This window comes from Leucopleurus acutus (assembly GCF_964270905.1).
Source record: "Leucopleurus acutus genome assembly, chromosome: 5".
NCBI classification, from domain to species: domain Eukaryota; kingdom Metazoa; phylum Chordata; class Mammalia; order Artiodactyla; family Delphinidae; genus Leucopleurus; species Leucopleurus acutus.
Window position 1 is genome coordinate 49,223,979 of NC_139147.1, and position 22,271 is coordinate 49,246,249.

The 22,271-nt window shown below is 40.0% G+C and overlaps 1 protein-coding gene across 2 annotated transcripts in view; it reads right to left on the minus strand.

Annotated features, from left to right (window-relative positions):
• ZBTB11 (zinc finger and BTB domain containing 11) overlaps nt 1-22,271 on the minus strand; it is a 37,579-nt gene that overhangs the window by 10,534 nt on the left and 4,774 nt on the right. For both annotated transcript variants that reach the window (XM_082839383.1, XM_082839384.1), the window contains exons 2-5: nt 20,022-20,257; nt 19,167-19,398; nt 1,519-2,360; nt 1,138-1,317 (exon numbers count right to left, since the gene is read on the minus strand). In XM_082839383.1, the coding sequence (XP_082695509.1) occupies nt 1,138-1,317; nt 1,519-2,360; nt 19,167-19,398; nt 20,022-20,257 (1,490 nt within the window). The remainder of the gene's footprint in view (nt 1-1,137; nt 1,318-1,518; nt 2,361-19,166; nt 19,399-20,021; nt 20,258-22,271) is intronic.

Consider the following 22,271-nt stretch of genomic DNA (forward strand, 5'->3'; position numbering starts at 1 on the left):
AGGGAAAGAGAGCTTGAAAGGATTCAATATTCAGTATATATGCTTTTACCTTCCCTTGTTTGGTATATAGTACATTCACCCTCATTATTCACAGTGTTCCCTAGAGCAGTGGTGGGTTTTATCTTTTTTAGAGAGTAGAAGATGGATCTTTGGCTGAAGGCATGGTGGTAGTGATTTCCTTACTTCTTAGAAAGACTTTCTAGGGACTTCCCTGGTGGCAAAGTGGTTAAGAGTCCGCCTGCCAATGCAGGGGACTCGGGTTCGAGCCCTGGTCCAGGAAGATCCCACATGCTGTGGAGCAACTAAGTCTGTGTGCCACAACTACTAAGCCTGTGCTCTAGAGCCTGCATGCCACAACTAGTGAAGCCCGTGCGCCACAACTACTGAAGTCTGCGCACCTAGAGCCCATGCTCTGCAACAAGAGAAGCCACCGCAGTGAGAAGCCGGCGCACCACAATGAAGAGTAGCTCCCACTAGCCGCAACCAGAGAAAGCCCATGTATAGCAATGTAGACCCAACGCAGCCAGAAAAAAAACCAAAACAGACTTTCTAACAACCAGACTCATCTCTACTTTCAAGGTAGCTAGTACCATTAATTTCTGAGCCTTTTGGTAGTTCTGCAATACAATTTAGATTGATTCTTAGCTTTCCACACTGAAAGCCTGGGAATGAGCCCTTTCAAATCTGCTGAATCAATGACTCCATCTAGGGACTTCCCTGGCAGTCCAGTGGCTAAGACCCTGTGCTTCCACTGCAGGGGGGTACAGGTTCTCTCCCTGGTTGGGGAACTAAGATACCGCATGCCGCATGGGGCAGCCAACAAACAAACAAAAAACACTCCATCTATTTATCAGAATCCAGAATTTAGTTGCTAATGTCTCCTGTTCTTTTTGCCTTTCTATGAGCTTTTTAAAAAGATCGTTTTACTGTTGTCTTACTAGGGTATCAAGAAGAAGCAGAGGTAAATATTTTTTGGCAAGAACATGACATGTACAAATCAGAAGATAACTCTTACGGCAATGTAAGGGAGACAGAGAGAAGAGAGAACACAAATGGCAGGATAATAATGAAGCAGTAAATTGGATTCTATTTATAATGAAGTTATAGCCATCTATAATTAGCTTTCCAGATACTTACTGGACACTTGTAATCTCTAGCTCTTTCATGTTTCAGTATGTGCTTTATAAGAGCATATCGTCTCTGAAAAACCATTCCACATTCCCCACATTTATGGGATGCTTCTTCTTCGGTATTCTCTTTAGCATCCCTTTTTGGTTGTTTCATCTTTTTTCCTCTTTGAACTAATTTCTGAGCCACCTAATTAAAGAACAGAAAACACAATCTAAATAAATTAACTATCTCAAATTCACATTATCTTAATATTGGTATTTAAAACATTAAATTGCTTTCCTGCATCCACTCCCCTTCCCCCCAAGATAATTATCACCATAAGTTTAACTGCAGAATGTTTTCAACTTAAAGCTAAAACTACAAAGGTAAACTCTTTTTTCATCATACCTGTTGAACTGCTGACTTGGAAATGGCTTTCCGTTTCTGCAGCTTCTTCTCCATTCCTTTGTGTAGTCGGATATATCCTCCTTCGTTAACAGAACGCTGCCGAAGCCTGCTTCTGTAAGTATCATCATCATCGGGACTATGGTCTGTCTGTGCTGTCGGTTCAACTAGATTTTCCTGATCTTTTAAAGACTGGCCAAGGTTCTGCCTATGCTCTGAGATATCTTCAGCACAGATATCCTCTGTTGCTGTATCATTTCCCATATTACTGTTTTCTGGAGAGCTACTGATTACATTCTCTTTTGAAAGCTTAGGATGAGTATTAGAGACTGTGCCATCTTCTCTGCTGTTTAAAGTTTCTAGTTCTGTCTGGCTGTTTTTTGTTCCTAAATCAACAGACTCCATTTCAGGATGGGAATCAGTTACACAGCCTACAGGTGACAGAGCAGCTTCGGTCTGTGAAGAAACCTGGGGCTCAGGCTGTTGTCCTAGCTCTCCATTCTGCTCTGGCAATTCTCCATTCACCAGCAGTACAATTTCACAATCCCCAAGTTCAGTGGATAAAGTTGTTGTGGTTCCCTCGTTGTTAGCCACAGGAGGTGCTGTACCTCCATTTTGTTCTGGTAAGTCCTGTGTAGATGTAACTGTTTGTACCTCACCCTTCTTATATACTGTTAGCTGCTTCTCTTCCATTAGTTTATGTACACTTTCACAGATTTCTAAAACTTCTGACATGAAAAGATGACGAGCCAAGATGGCTACATCAGCCATGCTACAGAAGTCAAAACTTAGCACAGAAGTATAGGCAAATTCCAGTAAAGGAAGGAAGCTTGCCTTACAAAAGCCTATGCGAAACAAGAAAGATGAAAGACAAAAAAGTCAAATCACCACTAAAACACCTTGTAGAAACAATTACTGTATAATTATGACAATATAAAATAGAATATAAAGGCAAATATGACCATTTATTCTGCAATTAAATATCCTGGATTTGTTTTGAGTTCTGGTTGCTTATTAAGCCTTGACTAACTAACTTCTATGAGCCGAGTCTCTCAATACCTAAAATAGAAAATAATATCACACTTACTGCCTCAAAGAGTTGTTGTAAGGCAGTCATTTTCAAAATGTACTCCTTAGAACCCCGGGGGTTCCTCAAATTCCCCTCAAGAATCATCTGCTGGAGAATGGAGGGTAAAAAAAGAGAGGGAGGCAGGTGAGTAGGCAGGGTTCAACCAACCTGTCCCCTAACCTCACTGCAATAAGTATAGCTGTATATTTTAATAATAGAAGTCCATATAAAAATTTGACTGTAAACAGAGGATTCTACTATTAAAAACTTTAAAACAAGGTCTACAGCAGAGGGTCAGCAAAATTTTTCTGTATAGAATTAGATAATAAAGATTGCAGGCCATAAAGTGTCTGTTGCAACTACTTAATTCTGCCATTGTAGCTGGAAAGAGAAGCCATATATTATAATATGTATACAAATGGGCATGGCTATGGTACAATACAACTTTATTCAGAAAAAGGGAGGGAAAGGAGGACTGGCGGCCTTTGGGTTATAGTTTGCTTATCTTTGTTCTAAGGAATAAGACAATTACTATACACATGAGGTATTAGGTTCTCATTTTACATGAGAAAATAAGATCAGTTTATTTCTAAGTTCTCAGTACTTCACTTTCGAAACCCATTTTTAAAATTCACATGATTCAAATATCAGAAGATTACACAGTGAGAAGTCCAACTCCATCTCCATAACCAGAATGATTAAGAATTTGTACAGATTTTTAGAGTCTTTATACAGTCAAACAAATACTCTTATGCCTCCTTCTTATAGTAGGTGTTATACTACACATACTTTTCTGTGCCTTGCTTTTCTCATATAATAATTTATCTTAAGAGACCTTTTATTAAAATACAGGGAGCCAAAGCAACCTTTTAAAAACTCATGTTTGGGAATTCCCTGCTGGCTCAGTGGTTAGGACTCTGCGCTTCTGCTGCAGGGGGAATGGGTTCAATCCCCGGTGAGGGAACTAAGATCCCGCAAGACATGCAGCATGGCCAGAAAACCCCCAAAACCAAAAAACTCATGTTTGCTGTGTTTTTCAGTTTTGACTCAAGATACATAAAATGTGGTCCTTTTATATAGGCAAATAGTGGATAAACAAGTAACAAGCATACAGGGAAACCTTAAACTGTGAGATCTATTAGGATTCAGGTTGAAAGCTGGGGAGACTACACATCAACATGACCATCATAGCTAATTCAGCCATTCCTAGGAAAGCTGATAATCAAGCAGGCTAAAGTCATATTAATACTGCTACAAATTATGAAACCGGGTTAAATAAGGTTGAGGTAAGAAAGAATATTTCTTAAAAAAAAAAGCAACAGATACCAACAAAATAATGTATTTTGGTCTTTTACCTAGTACCTTTTTAATTTCTAAGTTGAAGTCATAAGAAAAATTTTCCATGAAAGAAATAACTCTGCTCCAAGTAACTTTAAATATCAAAAACCATTTTTTCCCAAAGATACAAGTCAAATGTTTACTGTAAAATGCTATAAAACACAAAAGAAAATAAGATAAAAAAACCACTCATAGGGGCTTCCCTGGTGGCGCAGTGGTTGAGAGTCCACCTGCTGATGCAGGGGACACGGGTTCGAGCCCCGGTCCGGGAGGATCCCACGTGCCGCGGAGTGGCTGGGCCCGTGAGCCATGCCCGCTGAGCCTGCGCGTCCGGAGCCTGTGCTCCGCAATGGGAGGGGCCACACAGCAGTGAGAGGCCCGCGTACCGGGGGGGGAAAAAAAAAACAAACCACTCATAATCCTATTGCCACAAGATAATTTTGATATTTTGTTTTTACTCCTAGCCTTTTTATGTACACATACACACACTCTGGAAAACATTTTAATCAAAATAAAAGGGGCGGGACTTTCCTGGTGGCACAGTGGTTAAGAATCCGCCTGCCAATGCAGGGAACACAGGTTTGATCCCTGGTCCGGGAAGATCCCACACGCCGCGGAGCAACTAAGCCCATGCGCCACAACTACTGAGCCTACACCCGAGAACCTGTGAGCCACAACTATTTGAGCCTGCGTGCCACAACTACTGAAGCCTGCGTGCCTAGAGCCTGTGCTCCACAACAAGAGAAGCCACTGCAATGAGAAGCCCGTGCACCGCAACGAAGGGTAGCCCCAACTCGCCACAACTCGAGAAAGCCCATACGTAGCAACGAAAACTCAATGCAGCCAAAATAAACAAATTTATTTAAAAAAAAAGACATGACACCCTAAAATTCCTAGAAAAGAACATAGGCCAAACATACTCTGACATAAATTGTATCAATGTTTTCGTAGGTGAGTCGCCCAAGGCAATAGACATAAAAGCAAAAATAAACAAATGGGACTTAAACTTACAAGCTTTTGCATAGCAAAGCAAACCATAAACAAAATGAAAAGACAATCTATGGAATGGGAGAAAATATTTGCAAGCGATGTGACTGACAAGTGCTTAATCTCCAAAATATACAAACAGCTCATACAATTCAACAAAAACAAACAACCCAATCAAAAAATGGGCAGAACGGGCTTCCCTGGTGGCGCAGTGGTTGAGAGTCCGCCTGCCGATGCAGGGGACACGGGTTCGTGCCCCGGTCCGGGAGGATCCCACATGCCGCGGAGCGGCTGGGCCCGTGCGCCATGGCCGCTGGGCCTGCGCGTCTGGAGCCTGTGCTCCGCAGCGGGAGAGGCCACAGCAGTGAGAGGCCCGCGTACCACAAAAAAAAAAAAAAAAAAAAAAAAAAAAAAAAATGGGCAGAAGAACTAAATAGACATTTCTGCAAAGAAAACACAAAGATGGCCAATAGGTTTATGAAAAAATGCTCAAGGGACTTCCCTGGTGGTCCAGGAGCTGGAACTCCACACTCCCAATGCACAGGGCCTGGGTTTGACTCCTGGTTGGGCAACTAGATTCCACATGCTGCAACTAACAGTTTGCATGGCACAACTAAAAATCCTGCATGCTGCAACTAAGACTTGGCACAGCCAAATAAATAAATATTAAACAAACAAAAAAAAAGGATGCTCATCATTGCTAATTATTAGAGAAGTGAAAATTAAAACTACAATGAGGTACCACCTCACACTGGTCAAAATGGCCATCATTTAAAGTTTACAAATGGGTGCTCGGAGGGGAAAGATGGCAGAAGAGTAAGACGCAGAGATCACCTTCCTACCCACAGATACATAAGAAATACATCTACACGTGGAACTCCTAAAAAACACCTAATGAATGCTGGCAGAAGACCTCAGACCTCCCAAAAGGCACAAAACTCCCCACATACCTGTGTAGGGCAAAAGAAAAAGAATAAACAGAGACAAAAGAATAGGGATGGGACTTGCACCAGTGGAAGGGAGCTGTGAAGGAGGAAAGGTTTCCACACACTAGAAGCCCCTTCACTGGCGGAGACTGTGGGGGGCGGAGCAGAGGGAGCTTTGGAGCCGCTGAGGAGAGCGTAGCCACAGGGGTGCAGTAGGCAAAGCAGAGAGATTTCCGCATAGAGGATCGTTGCCGACCAGTACTCACGAGCCCGAGAGGCTTGTCAGCTCACCTGGGAGCTGAGGATCCGGCTTCAGTCGGAGTGGAGCGCAGGGAGAGGACTGGCCGCGTGAACACTGCCTGAAGGGGTTAGTGCACCACGGCTAGCCGGGAGGGAGTCCAGGAAAAAGTCTGGACCTGCCGAAGAGGCAAGAGACTTTTTCTCCCCTCTTTGTTTCCTGGTGTGCGAGGAGAGGAGATTAAGAGCGCCGCTTAAAGGAGCTCCAGAGACAGGTGTGAGCCGCGGCTAACAGCGCTAACCTCAGAGATGGGCATGAGACGCTAAGGCTGCTGCTGCCGCCACCAAGAAGCCTGTGTGCGAGCACAGGTCACTATCCACACCCCCCTCCCGGGAGCCTGTGCAGCCCGCCACTGCCAGGGTCCCGGGATCCAGGGACAACTTCCCCAGGAGAACGCACAGCGAGCCTCAGCTGGTGCAACATCACGCTGGCCTCTGCTGCCGCAGGCTCGCCCCGCACTCCGTACCCCTCCCTCCCACTGGCCTGAGTGAGCCAGAGCCCCCGAATCAGCGGCTCCTTTAACCCCGTCCTGTCTGAGCGAAGAGCAGTCGCCCTCCAGCGACCTACATGCAAAGGCGGGGCCAAATCCAAAGCTGAGCCCCTGGGAGCTGTGAGAACAAAGAAGAGAAAGGGAAATCTCTCCCAACAGCCTCAGAAGCAGCAGATTAAATCTCCACAATCAACTTGATGTACCCTGCATCTGTGGAATACATGAATAGACAACGAATCATCCCAAATTGAGGAGGTGGCCTTTGAGAGCAAGATTTATTATTTTTTCCCCTTTTCCTCTTCTTGTGAGTGTGTATGTGTATGCTTCTGTGTGAGATTTTGTCTGTATAGCTTTCTTTCACCATTTGTCCTAGGGTTCTATCCAACCAGTTTATTGTTTGTTTTTCTACTTAAAAATTTTTTTAAAATATTTTTTTATTTTAATAACTTTATTTTATTTTACCTTACTTTATTTTCTTTTATCCTTCCTTCCTTCCTTCCTCTCTTCTCTCTTTCTTTCTTTCTACTTTTTCTCCCTTTTATTCTGAGCCATGTGGATGTAAGGCTCTTGGTGCTGAAGCCAGGAGTCAGTGCTGTGCCTCTGAGGTGGGAGAGCCAACTTCAGGACACTGGTCCACAGGGACCTCCCAGCTCCGTGTAATATCAAACAGCAAAGATCTCCCAGAGATCTCCATCTCAACACCAACACCCAGCTTCACTCAACAACCAGCAAGCTACAGTGCTGGACACCCTATGCCAAACAATTAGCAAGACAGGAACACAACCCCACCCATTAGCAGAGAGGCTGCCTAAAAGCATAGTAAGTCCACAGACACCCCAAAACACACCACAAAACATGGACCTGCCCACCAGAAAGACAAGATCCAGCCTCATGCACCAGAACACAGGCACTAGTCCCCTCCACCAGGAAGCCTACACAACCCACTGAACCAACTTTAGACACTGGGGACAGACACCAAAAACAACGGGAACTACGAACCTGCAGGTTGCAAAAAGGAGACCCCAAACACAGTAAGATAAGCAAAATGAGAAGACAGAAAAACACACAGCAGATGAAGGAGCAAGATAAAAACCCACCAGACCTAACAAATGAAGACAAAATAGGCAGTCTACCTGAAAAAGAATTCAGAATAATGATAGTAAAGATGATCCAAAATCTTGGAAATAGAATAGAGAAAATACAAGAAACATTTAACAAGGACCTAGAAGAACTAAAGATGAAACAAGCAACGATGAACAACACAATAAATGAAATTAAAAATACACTAGAAGGGGGCTTCCCTGGTGGCGCAGTGGTTAAGAGTCCACCTGCTGATGCGGGGGACACAGGTTCGTGCCCCGGTCCGGGACGATCCCACATGCCGCAGAGCGTGAGCCATGGCTGCTGACCCTGCGCATCCGGAGCCTGTGCTCTGCAACAGGAGAGGCCACAACAGTGAGAGGCCCACATACCTCAAAAACAAACAAAAAAACAAAAATACTCTAGAAGGAATTAATAGGAGAACAACTGAGGCAGAAGAATGGATAAGTGACCTGGAAGATAAAATAGTGGAAATAACTACTGCAGAGCAGAATAAAGAAAAAAGAATGAAAAGAACTGAGGACAGTCTCAGAGACCTCTGGGACAACATTAAACGCACCAACATTCGAATTATAGGGGTTCCAGAAGAAGAAGAGAAAAACAAAGGGACTGAGAAAATATTTGAGATTATAATTGAAAACTTCCCTAATATGGGAAAGGAAATAGTTAATCAAGTCCAGGAAGCACAGAGAGTCCCATACAGGATACATCCAAGGAGAAACATGCCAAGACACATATTAATCAAACTGTCAAAAATTAAATACAAAGAAAACATATTAAAAGCAGCAAGGGAAATAACACACAAGGGAATCCCCATAAGGTTAATGATCTTTCAGCAGAAACTCTGCAAGCCAGAAGGGACTGGCAGGACATATTTAAAGTGATGAAGGAGAAAAACCTACAAGCAAGATTACTTTACCCAGCAAGGATCTCATTCAGATTTGATGGAGAAATTAAAACCTTTACAGACAAGCAAAAGCTGAGAGAGTTCACCACCACCAAACCAACTTTACAACAAATGCTAAAGGATCTTCTCTAGGCAAGAAACAGAAGAGAAGGAAAAGACCTATAATAACAAACTCAAAACAATGAAGAAAACGGGAATAGGAACAATACTTACCAATAATTACCTTAAATGTAAATGGATTAAATGCTCCCACCAAAAGACACAGACTGGCTGAACGGATACAAAAACAAGACCAATATATATGCTGTCTACAAGAGACCCACTTCAGACCTAGGGACACATACAGACTGAAACTGAGGAGATGCAAAAAGATATTCCATGCAAATGGAAACCAAAAGAAAGCTGGAGTAGCAATTCTCATATCAGACAAAGTAGACTTTAAAATAAAGACTATTAGGGCTTCCCTGGTGGCACAGTGGTTAAGAGTCCACCTGCCGATGCAGGGGACACGGGTTCGTGCCCTGGTCCGGCAAGATCCCACATGCCACGGAGCGGCTGGGCCCGTGAGCCATGGCCGCTGAGCCTGCGCATCCGGAGCCTGTGCTCCGCAACGGGAGAGGCCACAACAGTGAGAAGCCCGCAAACCGCAAAAAAAAAAAATAAAGACTATTATAAGAGACAAAGAAGGACACTACATAATGATCAAGGGATTCATCCAAGAAGAAGATATAACAACTGTAACTATTTATGCAGCCAACATAGGAGCACCTCAATACATAAGGCAAATACCAACAGCCAAAAAAGGGGAAATCGACAGTAACACATTCATAGTAGGGGACTTTAACACCCCACTTTCACTAATGGACAGATCATCCAAAATGAAAATAAATAAGGAAACACAAGCTTTAAATGATACATTAAACAAGATGGACTTAACTGATACTATAGGACACTCCATCCAAAAACAACAGAATACACATTTTTCTCACATGTTCATGGAACAGTCTCCAGGATAGATCATATACTGGGTCACAAATCAAGCCTTGGTAAATTAAGAAAATTGAAATTGTATCAATTATCTTTTCTGACCACAACGCTATGAGACTAGGTATCAATTACAGGAAATGATCTGTAAAAAATACAAACACATGGAGGCAAAACAATACACTACTTAATAACGAAGTGATCACTGAAGAAATCAAAGAGGAAATCAAAAAATACCTAGAAACAAATGACAATGGAGACACGACAACACAAAACCTATGTGAGGCAGCAAAAGCAGTTCTAAGAGGGAAGTTTATAGCAATACAATCCTACTTTAAGAAACAGGAAACATCTCGAATAAACAACCTAACCTTGCACCAAAGCAATTAGAGAAAGAAGAAGAAAAAAACCCCAAAGTTAGCAGAAGGAAAGAAATCATAAAGATCAGATCAGAAATAAATGAAAAAGAAATGAAGGAAACGATAGCAAAGATCAATAAAACTAAAAGGTGCTTCTTTGAGAAGATAAACAAAATTGATAAACCATTAGCCAGACTCATCAAGATAAAAAGGGAGAAGACTCAAATCAATAGAAATAGAAATGAAAAAGAAGTAACAACTGACACTGCAGAAATACAAAAGATCATGAGAGATTACTACAAGCAACTCTATGCCAAAAAAATGGACAACCTGGAAGAAATGGACAAATTCTTAGAAATGCACAACCTTCCAAGACTGAATCAGAAAGAAATAGAAAATATGAACAGACCAATCACAAGCACTGAAATTGAAACTGTGATTAAAAACCTTCCAACAAACAATAGCCCAGGACCAGATGGCTTGATGGGCGAATTGTATCAAACATTTAGACAAGAGCTAACACGTATCCTTCTCAAACTCTTCCAAAATATAGCATAGGGAGGAACACTCCCAAACTCATTCTACGAGGCCACCATCACCCTGATACCAAAACCAGACGAGGATGTCACAAGGAAAGAAAACTACAGGCCAATATCACTGATGAACATAGATTCAAAAATCCTAAACAAAATACTAGCAAACAGAATCCAACAGCACATTAAAAGGATCATACACCATGATCAAGTGCGATTTATTCCAGGAATGCAAGGATTCTTCAATATATGCAAATCAATCAATGTGATACACCATATTAACAAATTGAAGGAGAAAAACCATATGGTCATCTCAATAGATGCGGAGAAAGCTTTCGACAAAATTCAACACCCATTTATGATAAAAACCCTCCAGAAAGTAGGCATAGAAGGAACTTTCCTCAACATGATAAAGGCCATATATGACAAACCCACAGCCAACATTGTCCTCAAAGGTGAAAAACTGAAAGCATTTCCACGAAGATCAGGAACAAGACAAGGTTGCCCACTCTCACCATTCTTATTCAACAAAGTTTTGGAAGTTTTAGCCACAGCAATCAGAGAAGAAAAGAAAATAAAAGGAATCCAAATCGGAAAAGAAGAAGTAAAGCTGTCACTGTTTGCAGATGACATGAGACTATACATAGAGAATCCTAAGGATGCTACCAGAAAACTACTAGAGCTAATCAATGAATTTGGTAAAGTAGCAGGATACAAAATTAATACACAGAAATCTCTGGCATTCCTATACACTAATGATGAAAAATCTGAAAGTGAAACCAAGAAAACACTCCCATTTACCATAGCAATAAAAAGAATAAAATATCTCGGAATAAACCTACCCAAGGAGACAAAAGACCTGTATGCAGAAAATTGTAAGACACTGATGAAAGAAATTAAAGATGATACAAATAGATGGAGAGATATACCATGTTCTTGGATTGGAAGAATCAACATTGTGAAAATGACTCTACTACCCAAAGCAATCTACAGATTCAATGCAATCCCTATGAAACTATCACTGGCATTTTTCACAGAACTAGAACAAAAAATTTCACAATTTGTATGGAAACACAAAAGACCCCGAATAGCCAAAGCAATCTTGATAATGAAAAACGGAGCTGGAGGAATCAGGCTCCCTGACTTCAGACTGTACTACAAAGCTACAGTAATCAACACAGTATGGTACTGGCACAGAAACAGAAATATAAATCAATGGAACAGGATAGAAAGCCCAGAGATAAACCCACGGACATACGGTCACCTTATCTTTGATAAAGGAGGCAGGAATGTACAGTGGAGAAAGGACAGCCTCTTCAATAAGTGGTGCTGGGAAAACTGGACAGGTACATGTAAAAGTATGAGATTAGATCACTCCCTAACACCATACACAAAAATAAGCTCAAAATGTATTAAAGACCTAAATGTAAGGCCAGAAAGTATCAAACTCTTAGAGGAAAACATAGGCAGAACACTCTATGACATAAATCACAACAAGGTCCTTTTTGACCCACCTCCTAGACAAATGGAAATAAAAGACAAAAATAAACAAATGGGACCTAATGAAACTTCAAAGCTTTTGCACAGCAAAGGAAACCATAAACAAGACCAAAAGACAACCCTCAGAATGGGAGAAAATATTTGCAAATGAAGCAACTGAGAAAGGATTAATCTCTAAAATTTACAAGCAGCTCATGCAGCTCAATAACAAAAAAACAAACAACCCAATCCAAAAATGGGCAGAAGACCTAAATAGACATTTCTCCAAAGAAGGTATACAGACTGCCAAGAAACACATGAAAGAATGTTCAACATCACTAATCATTAGAGAAATGCAAATCAAAACTACAATGAGATATCATCTCACACCAGTCAGAATGGCCATCATCAAAATATCTAGAAACAATAAATGCTGGAGAGGGCGTGGAGAAAAGGGAACACTCTTGCACTGCTGGTGGGAATGTGAATTGGTACAGACACTATGGAGAACAGTATGGAGGTTCCTTAAAAAACTAAAAATACAACTACCATATGACCCAGCAATCCCACTACTGGGCATATACCCTGAGAAAACCATAATTCAAAAAGTCATGTACCAAAATTTTCATTGCAGCTCTATTTACAATAGCCAGGAGATGGAAACAACCTAAGTGTCCATCATCAGATGAATGGATAAAGAAGATTTGGCACATATATACAATGGAATATTACTCAGCCATAAAAAGAAACGAAATTGAGCTCTTTGTAATGAGGTGGATGGACCTAGAGTCTGTCATACAGAGTGAAATAAGTCAGAAAGAGAAAGACAAATACCATATGCTAACACATATATATGGAATTTAAGAAAAAAATATATCAAGAAGAACCTAGGGGTAAGACAGGAATAAAGACACAGACCTACCAGAGAATGGACTTGAGGATATGGGGAGGGGGAAGGGTAAGCTGTGACAAAGTGAGAGTGGCATGGACATATATACACTACCAAACGTAAGGTAGATAGCTAGTGGGAAGCAGCCACATAGCACAGGGAGATCAGCTTGGTGCTCTGTGACCACCTAGAGGGGTGGGATAGGGAGGGTGGGAGGGAGGGAGATGCAAGAGGGAAGCTATATGGGAACATATGTATATGTATAACTGATTCACTTTGTTATAAAGCAGAATCTAACACACCATTTAAAGCAATTATACTCCAATAAAGATGTAAAAAAAAAAAAGTTTACAAATGGGAATTCCTCGGCGGTCCAGTGGTTATGACTCTGTGCTTTCACTGCTGAGGACCGCTGCTGGTTCAATCTCTGGTCAGGGAACTAAGATCCCGCAAGCCATGCTGTGCCACTGCCCCGCCCACCACCAAAAAGTCTACAAAGAACAAATGCTGAAGAGGGTGTGGAGAAAAGGGAACCCTCCTACACTGTTGGTGAGAATGTAAATTGGTGCAGCACTATGGAAAATAGTATGGAGGTTCCTCAAAAAACTAAAAATAGAGTTGCCATATGATCCAGCAATCCCACTCCGGGGCATATATCCAGACAAAACTATAATTCAAAAAGACACATGCACCCCTATGATCACAGCAGCACTATTTACAATAGCCAAGACATAGAAACAATCTAAATGTTCACTGACAGATGAATGGATAAAGATGTGGTACATATATATACAATGGAATATTACTCAGCCATAAAAAAGAATGAAATAATGCCATTTGCTGCAACATGGTTGGACCTAGAGATAATCATACTAAGTGAAGTAAGTCAAACAGAAAAAGACAATACCATATGATATCAGTTTTAAGTGGAATCTAAAATATGACACAAATGAACTTGTGTACGAAACAGAAAGACTCACAGACATAGAGAACAGACTTGTAGTTGCCAACAGGGAGGGGGAGTGGTGGAGGGATGGAGTGGGAGTTTGGGGTTAGCGGATGCAAACTATTATATATAGAATGGATAACAGCAAGGTCCTACTGTATAGCACAGGGAACTATATTCAATATCCAGTAATAAACCATAATGGAAAAAATTAAGAAAGAATGTATAGGGGGCTTCTCTGGTGGCGCAGTGGTTGAGAGTTCACCTGCCGATGCAGAGGACACGGGTTCGTGCCCCGGTCCGAGAAGATCCCACATGCCGTGGAACGGCTGGGCCCATGAGCCATGGCCGCTGAGCCTGAGCGTCTGGAGCCTGTGCTCCGCAGCGGGAGAGGCCACAACAGTGAGAGGCCCACGTACCAAAAAAAAAAAAAAAAAAAAATAGAAAGAATGTATATATATGTATAACTGAATCACTTTGCTGTACAGCAGAAATTAACACAACATTGTAAACCAACTCTACTTCAATAAAGAAAAATTTGGTTATCAGGCAAAAATATTGGGTTTTTGTTTATCAAGGTACAGTGTACGTACAGTAGTACATAATTTTCAGGTATACAACATAGTGTTCCACAATTTTTAAAGGTTATGCTCCATTTATAGTTACTGTAAAATATTGGCTATATTTTCTGTGCTGTATAATATATCCTTGTAGTCAGGTGTTCTTTAAGAGTAGTGTTGAGGGACTTCCCTGGTGGCACAGTGGTTAAGAACCCGCCTGCCAATGCAGGGGACACGGGTTCAAGCCCTGATCCAGGAAGATCCCAAATGCTGTGGAGCAACTAAGCCCGTGTGCCGCAACTACTGAGCCTGTGCTCTAGATCCCATGTGCCACAACTACTGAGCCCGCATGCCACAGCTACTGAAGACTGTGCCTAGAGCCTGTGCTCCACAACAAGAGAAGCCACTGCAATGAGAAGCCCGCGCACCGCAACAAAGAGTAGCCCCTGCTCGCTGCAACGAGAGAAAGCCCACGCGCAGCAACAGACCCAACGCAGCCAAAATAAATAAATAAAAATTTTTAAAAAGTAGTGTTGAGCAGGCACCACTGATTGACTGCTATTGACTAGATTATTTTATAACTCTAAAAATTAATTTACAGAAAAGTAATTGCAAATGCAAATGAAATGTGAAAGATTAAGAAGCTTTTCCTATCAGGGTAGGAAAGATAACTCCAAAACTTACAGTTCATTTCTCTATAGAGTATTAACCAATCTGTTAGCAAACTCATTTTGAGCAAATTCATTCCTCTGGTTGAAAGACAATATATACAATTCTTTTCTTCAGAATTCTATTAGAAACAGTTTTAACATCTTACAGGTTTCCTAAATTAATCATATAAAACCTTGTACTATAGTATTTGCATAAAAGTTAGGTTTTTAACATTTAAAAAATTATGCTTTGGCATAGGGCTTAGGAAAGTTTTTCTGTAAAGAGCAAGATAAGCAAATATTTTAGGTTTTGTGGGTCACTAGTTTATGTAGCAACTATTCAATTCTGCCCTTGTAAGCTCAAAAGCAGTCACAGACAATATATAAATACATGGGTGTGGCTGTCTCCCAATAAAACTTTATTTACAAAAGCAGGCTGTGGGCCACTCTACAAGCTATAGTCTGCCAACTTCTTTTTAAAAAGTCAGTAAACCTCTAGTAAAAAAAATTCAGAAATGAGAGAGAAGCCAGAAGGAATGAAAGAGACAAATCTACAGTCACTGGAGGCATTTAGAAGAGAATATTAAAAATTTTGTGCTGGAATTCCTTGGCACTCCAGTGGTTAGGACTCTGCGCTTTCACTGCCAAGGGTCCAGGTTCAGTCCGTGGTCGGGGAACTAAGATCCCACAGGCCGCGTGGCACCACCACCAGCAACAACAAAAATTGTGCCAAGAAACTTGAAAATTTAGATGAAATGGACATATTATGGCAAAACTTTCTATAAATTACTCAAGATGAAATAGAAAACCTAAAGAATTCCCTAACCATTAAACTTGTCGAATTAGTACCTAAAAATCTTCCCCCAAAAGTCCAGTCAATTTTAGCCATCATTCTACCAAAAATTCAAGAAACAAATAATTCTAATCTCATAGTAACTACTTCAGTGCATGTAAAAAATTGGAGGGAATACACAATCTATAAGACTAAACCAACTCTGATATCAAAACATGACAGAAACAGTGTGAAAAAGGAAAATTACTCATGAATACACTTGGAAACAGTCTAACAATATTAGCATTCTAAACCAAACACAGCAGTTTGTACAAAAGATGATATATTATGACTAAACTGGATTTATCTCAGGAATGAAAAATTGAGTTAACATTAGTCAACCAATGTAATTTCCCACGTTAATGAAAAAAAGATGGTCTCAACGGATACAGAAAAAGTATGTGGTAAGTCCACACCTAATTCAGAGGGAATTTCCTTAATGTTAAAGGGGGTAAAGGGTTATCTATTTAAAACATTCACCAACTAATATACTTCATGGTTAAAAAAGAAAAAAAAGCATTCCCATGTCTTTCTTTACCATGGGAATAAATGAACCCTCTATCACTACCTCTATTTAACTGCTGGGGTTCTTTTGAAGTCCTAAACAGCAGTGTAAAGCGAGAAGAAAAGAGTTCAAAATATAAGGACTGGAAAGGTAGGGGAAAAAAACATTACTATTAGCAGATAATATATTAATATATTCAATATTTGTTTTATATGGAAAATCTCAAAGAGTATAGATAAATGTCTGAATGACTAGTAGTCATTCAGACATTTATCTATAGATTCTTTGTTGATTCTATATACAGTACTACTATATACAATACTCTACATACAGTACTACTTCATTGATTCTATATACAGTACTACTGTATATAGAATCAACAGTTACCAAAAATAAATCAGAAATAATATAATTTTAAGAAAACAAATTATAGTAGTATCAAAAAGTATAAACTACCTTAGAATAATCTAACAAAAGATGTGTGAGACTGTTATGGAAAAACCTCTAAAACTTTATTAATTCGATGTAATCCCTAACAAAATACATTTTTCTTCTTTTTATGGAAGCAGACAAGCTGCTTTAATAGTTTATATGGAACAGCAAAGAGTTATGGATAACTAAGAACCACCTGAATAATTAAGGTGGGAGACTTTCATTATTATAAAGCTAAGGTCATTAAGACCAAGCAATAATAGTGTGAGAAGAGACAACCAATAGACTGGAAAAAAGCTTATAATCAGTACCAAACATGTGAAAATGTGTTTTTTAAGAGAATTTGCATGGCTGATGGGTAGGAAGAGAAGGGAGTTTTCACTAAATGGTTCTGAAACAAAATGGGAAAAAATGAAATCAAACACCTATCTCACACCATCAAAAAAAAAATTCCAAATAGATTAAAAGTTAAATATGAAAGGAAAACTATAAGGCAGTATATGAAAATATCTTTACGACTGAGTAGGGAAGAATTTTTTTTTAAAGCATAAACAACATAAAGGAAAATACTGATGAATTCAACAACCATTAAACTAGGTAATTAGAAAACAGATGTTATTTATCATTGCTTTTTTATACATTACACATATTTTATAATTAGTCTACTAAATATTTAAAAATCAAACAAAATTTTTAACAATGTCTACTTCACCTGCTATTGGTTTACACCATATTTGCTGAACAATATATAAAAATAAGCATATGGAATGAAGAATAAATGAGATATTTTGTTGGAATAATAGAATGCTGTGCTGCAGTTATTTGGGGGCAGACATTTCATTTGCTATTATAAGCTGCTGAGAAACTGGAAAAGAGCAACACACTCTTCTTTCTGCTTCAGATGCATAAAAGATGCATGAGGGGGCTTCCCTGGTGGCGCAGTGGTTGAGAGTCCGCCTGCCGATGCAGGGGACACGGGTTCGTGCCCCAGTCCGGGAATATCCCACATGCCGCGGAGCGGCTGGGCCCGTGATCCATGGCCGCTGAGCCTGCGCGTCCGGAGCCTGTGCTCCGCAGTGGGAGAGGCCCACATACAGCAAAAAAAAAAGATACATGAGGGCTTCCCTGGTGGCGCAGTGGTTGAGAGTCCGCCTGCCAATGCAGGGGACGCGGGTTTCTGCCCGGTCTGGTAAGATCCCACATGCCGTGGAGCGGCTGGGCCCGAGGCCACAACAGTGAGAGGCCCAAATACCGCCAAAAAAAAAAAAAAAAAAAAAAAAGATGCATGAAAGATAAGGAAAAAATTCCAAAGCTAACACATCAAGACTACACTTGTGATAGGTTTTATTATTCAGATGGCCCAGAATAAGATGTATTTTCTCCTCTGAGTCACCAAAGTAAATATCACGAATCTAGGATGTAATGCAACTCTATGCTCTGTAAAAGTTTTTGTTCACCACTGTATCCCCATAGCCCAGGCCAGTTCCTTGCAAACAATGGATGCTTCAGAAATATTTTTTAGTAATTAAACATATAGCTACTGTTAAGGAAAAATATATGAATTTGTCTTTCCAGAGAAGGTGAGTTTTAACAAGTATAAGGTAGAAAAGGATCAGTGGTTAACTAGGTAAGTATTTATATATCTGGATAAAGTCATTTTTTTGTTTAAGAAAGGGGAAATGACATTTTACACAGTGGTGTCAGTAATTCAAGAATTACAGCAAATTAATATTATGAGGAAATGTATAAATAAGGTTACCTATTTTAATGCTTCCTAAATTTTCATTTGTTGACTCCTAAGCCAATACATAAATTCTAGTGAGGCCAAAAGAAAGTCAAATTATTCATTTAATAATAATAACAACAACAGCAGCAGCCCCAAAGAAACGAAAAAACCACACCTGGAATTCTGATTATTCTATATTGACAATTTGATTATCGAATCTAATGAATGACGATTATTAATCTTAAAAAATGAAAAACAACAGACCTACATAAGTGCTCTACAATTTCATGTTGCACAACGTAAGATTCAGGCAGTCAATTTTAAAGTAATATATTTACTTAGTGTAATAACACTGGTGCAATTATGGATTTCTCTCAAACTGTTTTTAACAGTGTAAATCCCAGAAATTCTACTACTGCTACAATCATCTCCGCTAACGGATAGTGATAGGAAATGACAGCCTTTTCATAACTCTATCTTGGAAACCCTACTAAAAGGAAGGACCTTACAGTTCAGCTTAGTCTGTTTCTGTAAGTGGGCTTCTCTCACTTGAGCATAAAACCTGAGTTTGTAAGATATACACACCCCTCTTCCAGTATATACTTATTAACAAAAAACAAGAATATCAGAAAATTCTTACCAGAAAGATCCACCACTGCCTCATGACTGGAAACAGCTCCTTTCTCAATAAAAAGATCTCGAAAATATTCGCTATTAGCTGACAGAACAGATTTATGAGCTTTGTACTCTTCTCCTTCAATTAACAAAGTAACATCACAGAACTGGTTAGAGAGTCTCTGTTCATTCAGCTGTTTTAAGACAGCCTGACAATGTTTTGGAGAAGAACGTTTCACCACTCCTTTGGTGTCAACCTATCAAAATAAGTTTGAGACCAAGAGTTGCATTACATATCATCTGTATTTTTACCCCTAACAGAATTTAAAACAAGACACATTATTCCCTTGTAAAAGATTCCACTAATATGAAGAAATAACCTGATATTCTTTATTACCTATGTATTTCAATAAAAAGATACGTTCTCACTATCTTCTGCTATGTTCATTCTACTTGATGCAATGAAAATCTGCATCTCACTTCTTGCTGCCTCCTATTAGTCAGAAATTTATTTGATGATGTAAGAAACTAATGCAGACAAAAAACAAAGACCTAGTCAGCTTAATTGTACCTTGCTGCATGACCCAGAGACTGCTTCCAGAAATGTATTCTGTCTACCTGTACCAATATACTATTAAAAAGAAGAGAGGAGGAGTAATTAACAACAAACCAACAAGTTACATTCTGATGAGAAGAAACAACAGGAATACTTATGATTAAGGAAGAGGCAGTATTAGCAAACTTTTAGGGCATATAACAACATGACAATGACAGTGCCAAAAGGGAAGCAGTTTTAGTGGTTTAAGAAAAAATTCAGTTGAGACTATAAATACTAACACACTAGTTACCAATGTTAAGCTGAATGGAAAGTTCCACTTACAAATACAAGTTCATGTCTGGATACTGGCTTCTTTTTTGCAGGCTTGGAAGCTGTAGTTGGAGGCGAAGTAAAGTTGCTCAGGTCATCCTCTGATTCATTACTTTCTTCTCCAGATTCAAGGTCTAGTCCCAATTCTTCCAACATTTCTGAAGTATCTGATATAGGACGGGATCGATCTAGTTTCTCCTGGCATTTGCTACACTGTTTAATGTAATCTTTGACTTGCTTTAATATACCTACAATGAAACAAAAATTAACTAGTTAAATTTAATACTGCTCTCATGTGAAAACTGAAGATTATACTGTTCATTATTTAATCTGTGTATACTAATGTATATTCAAGTGCATGTATACAGACACACACATGCCCATAAAGTATGTAGAGTGAATTATTTAGAATTTAAGATACATTTTTTTCAAAGATATGTTATAATGACAATTTGTCTCCGTGCCGAAGTAGACTGTTTTGTTGTTCACTCTTAGTTATTCATTTACTCACTGTACGATTATGTAGCACCATCCATCTCCATGTGAGTTTCAACTCACTCATGCAATAGGAACTATATGAAATTGCCAATATTCAACTGTTTTTGACCTTCATAAACAGTAATATAATAATGTGGTTCACGCTAATAACTCTCCACCCTACTAACATCAGGCTTCACCATGCAATTAGCTTTGGCCAATGGAATATGAATGAATATGATGGATACCATGTGTCATCAGAAGCTTTAAGAAGCAATGTTTCCCATCGGTTCCCTGACTTATGTCCCCTCTGTCAAAGAGCAGCATGTTCCAGATGGATACTGCCCTTTAGCCTGAAATGTAGATGAGAAAAACAGGTGGAGCCAATCTGCAACCTGAAAAGGACCACAACCAAAACTTGTAATGAGTGTAAAATATATCTCTTGTCTTTGAAAGCTATGAGCTTTTAGAGTTTCATTAAATAACAGTGTACACAATCTATCAAAAGTTGATTATACACGAGCCACTCATAAAACCCTACTTTGAATTTCAACTTTCTTTTTTTTTTTTGCGGTACACGGGCCTCTCACTGTTGTGGCCTCTCCCGCTGCGGAGCACAGGCTCCGGACGCGCAGGCTCAGCGGCCATGGTTCACGGGCCCAGCCGCTCCGCGGCACGTGGGATCTTCCCGGACCGGGGCACAAACCTGTGTCCTCTGCATCGTCAGGCGGACTCTCAACCAGTGCGCCACCAGGGAAGCCCCTTGAACTTCAACTTTCAACTCAGTATGTTGGGATGGGGTAGGAAGCAGGGAGGAACACTTAACACACACTCCCCCCTCTCCATCATACTTGTAAGGGAGGACCAATTAATTCCCATTCTACAGACAAGGAGAATGAAGCCCTAAGAGGTAACCTGTCCAAAGTCACACCTAGTAAACTGCATAAGTGGGCCTCCAGAAGTCATGTGACTTTCAGGATACTATGCTACTTACCCAGGAACACATTTATCCATCCCTGTGACAGAAACTTCTTCCCCCACAATCCCCAAGTAAAATGCCAATGAAAAGGCTGTTAATTAGCTAAAATGATACAGAGGTATATAGAAAATTCCTGAAAAGAGTTTCAAGATGATAAATTATACCAAATTACTTGCACTTCAACCTTCAGATAGTATTTAAGCAATATTCCTCAAATTGTATTATATCCCATACTTACTAAAAGAAGTACATACTGGACTAATAAATTCGGAAAATTATATTCTCGGGACTTCCCTGGTGGTGCAGTGGTTAAGAATCCGCCTGCCAATGCAGGGGACACAGGTTCAAGCCCTGCTCCGGGAAGATCCCACATGCCGCGGAGCAACTAAGCCCAAGCACCACAACTACTGAGCCCGCGTGCCGCAACTACTGAAGTCCGTGTGTCTACAGCCCTTGCTCCTCAACAAGAGAAGCCACTGCAATGAGAAGCCCACTCACCACAACGAAGAGTAGCCCCCGCTCGCTGCAACTAGAGAAAGCCCGCGCACAGCAACGAAGACCCAACACAGCCAAAAATAAATAAATAAATAAATTTATAGAAAAAAAGATATTAATGTATGACAGTCGATCAACTGTCTGAAAAAATCATCCTATCATATTTTAGGAGTCCTTTAACTCTAGTGTTAGTGTTTTGATGGGATGCATCTTAAATCTAGCTTTACAGATTCATGAACCTGACCTCTTTAGCTTGCCCAGAGCTGATTAAGCTGAAAGAATCTGACTCAAATTAATCACTGAAAAGACAT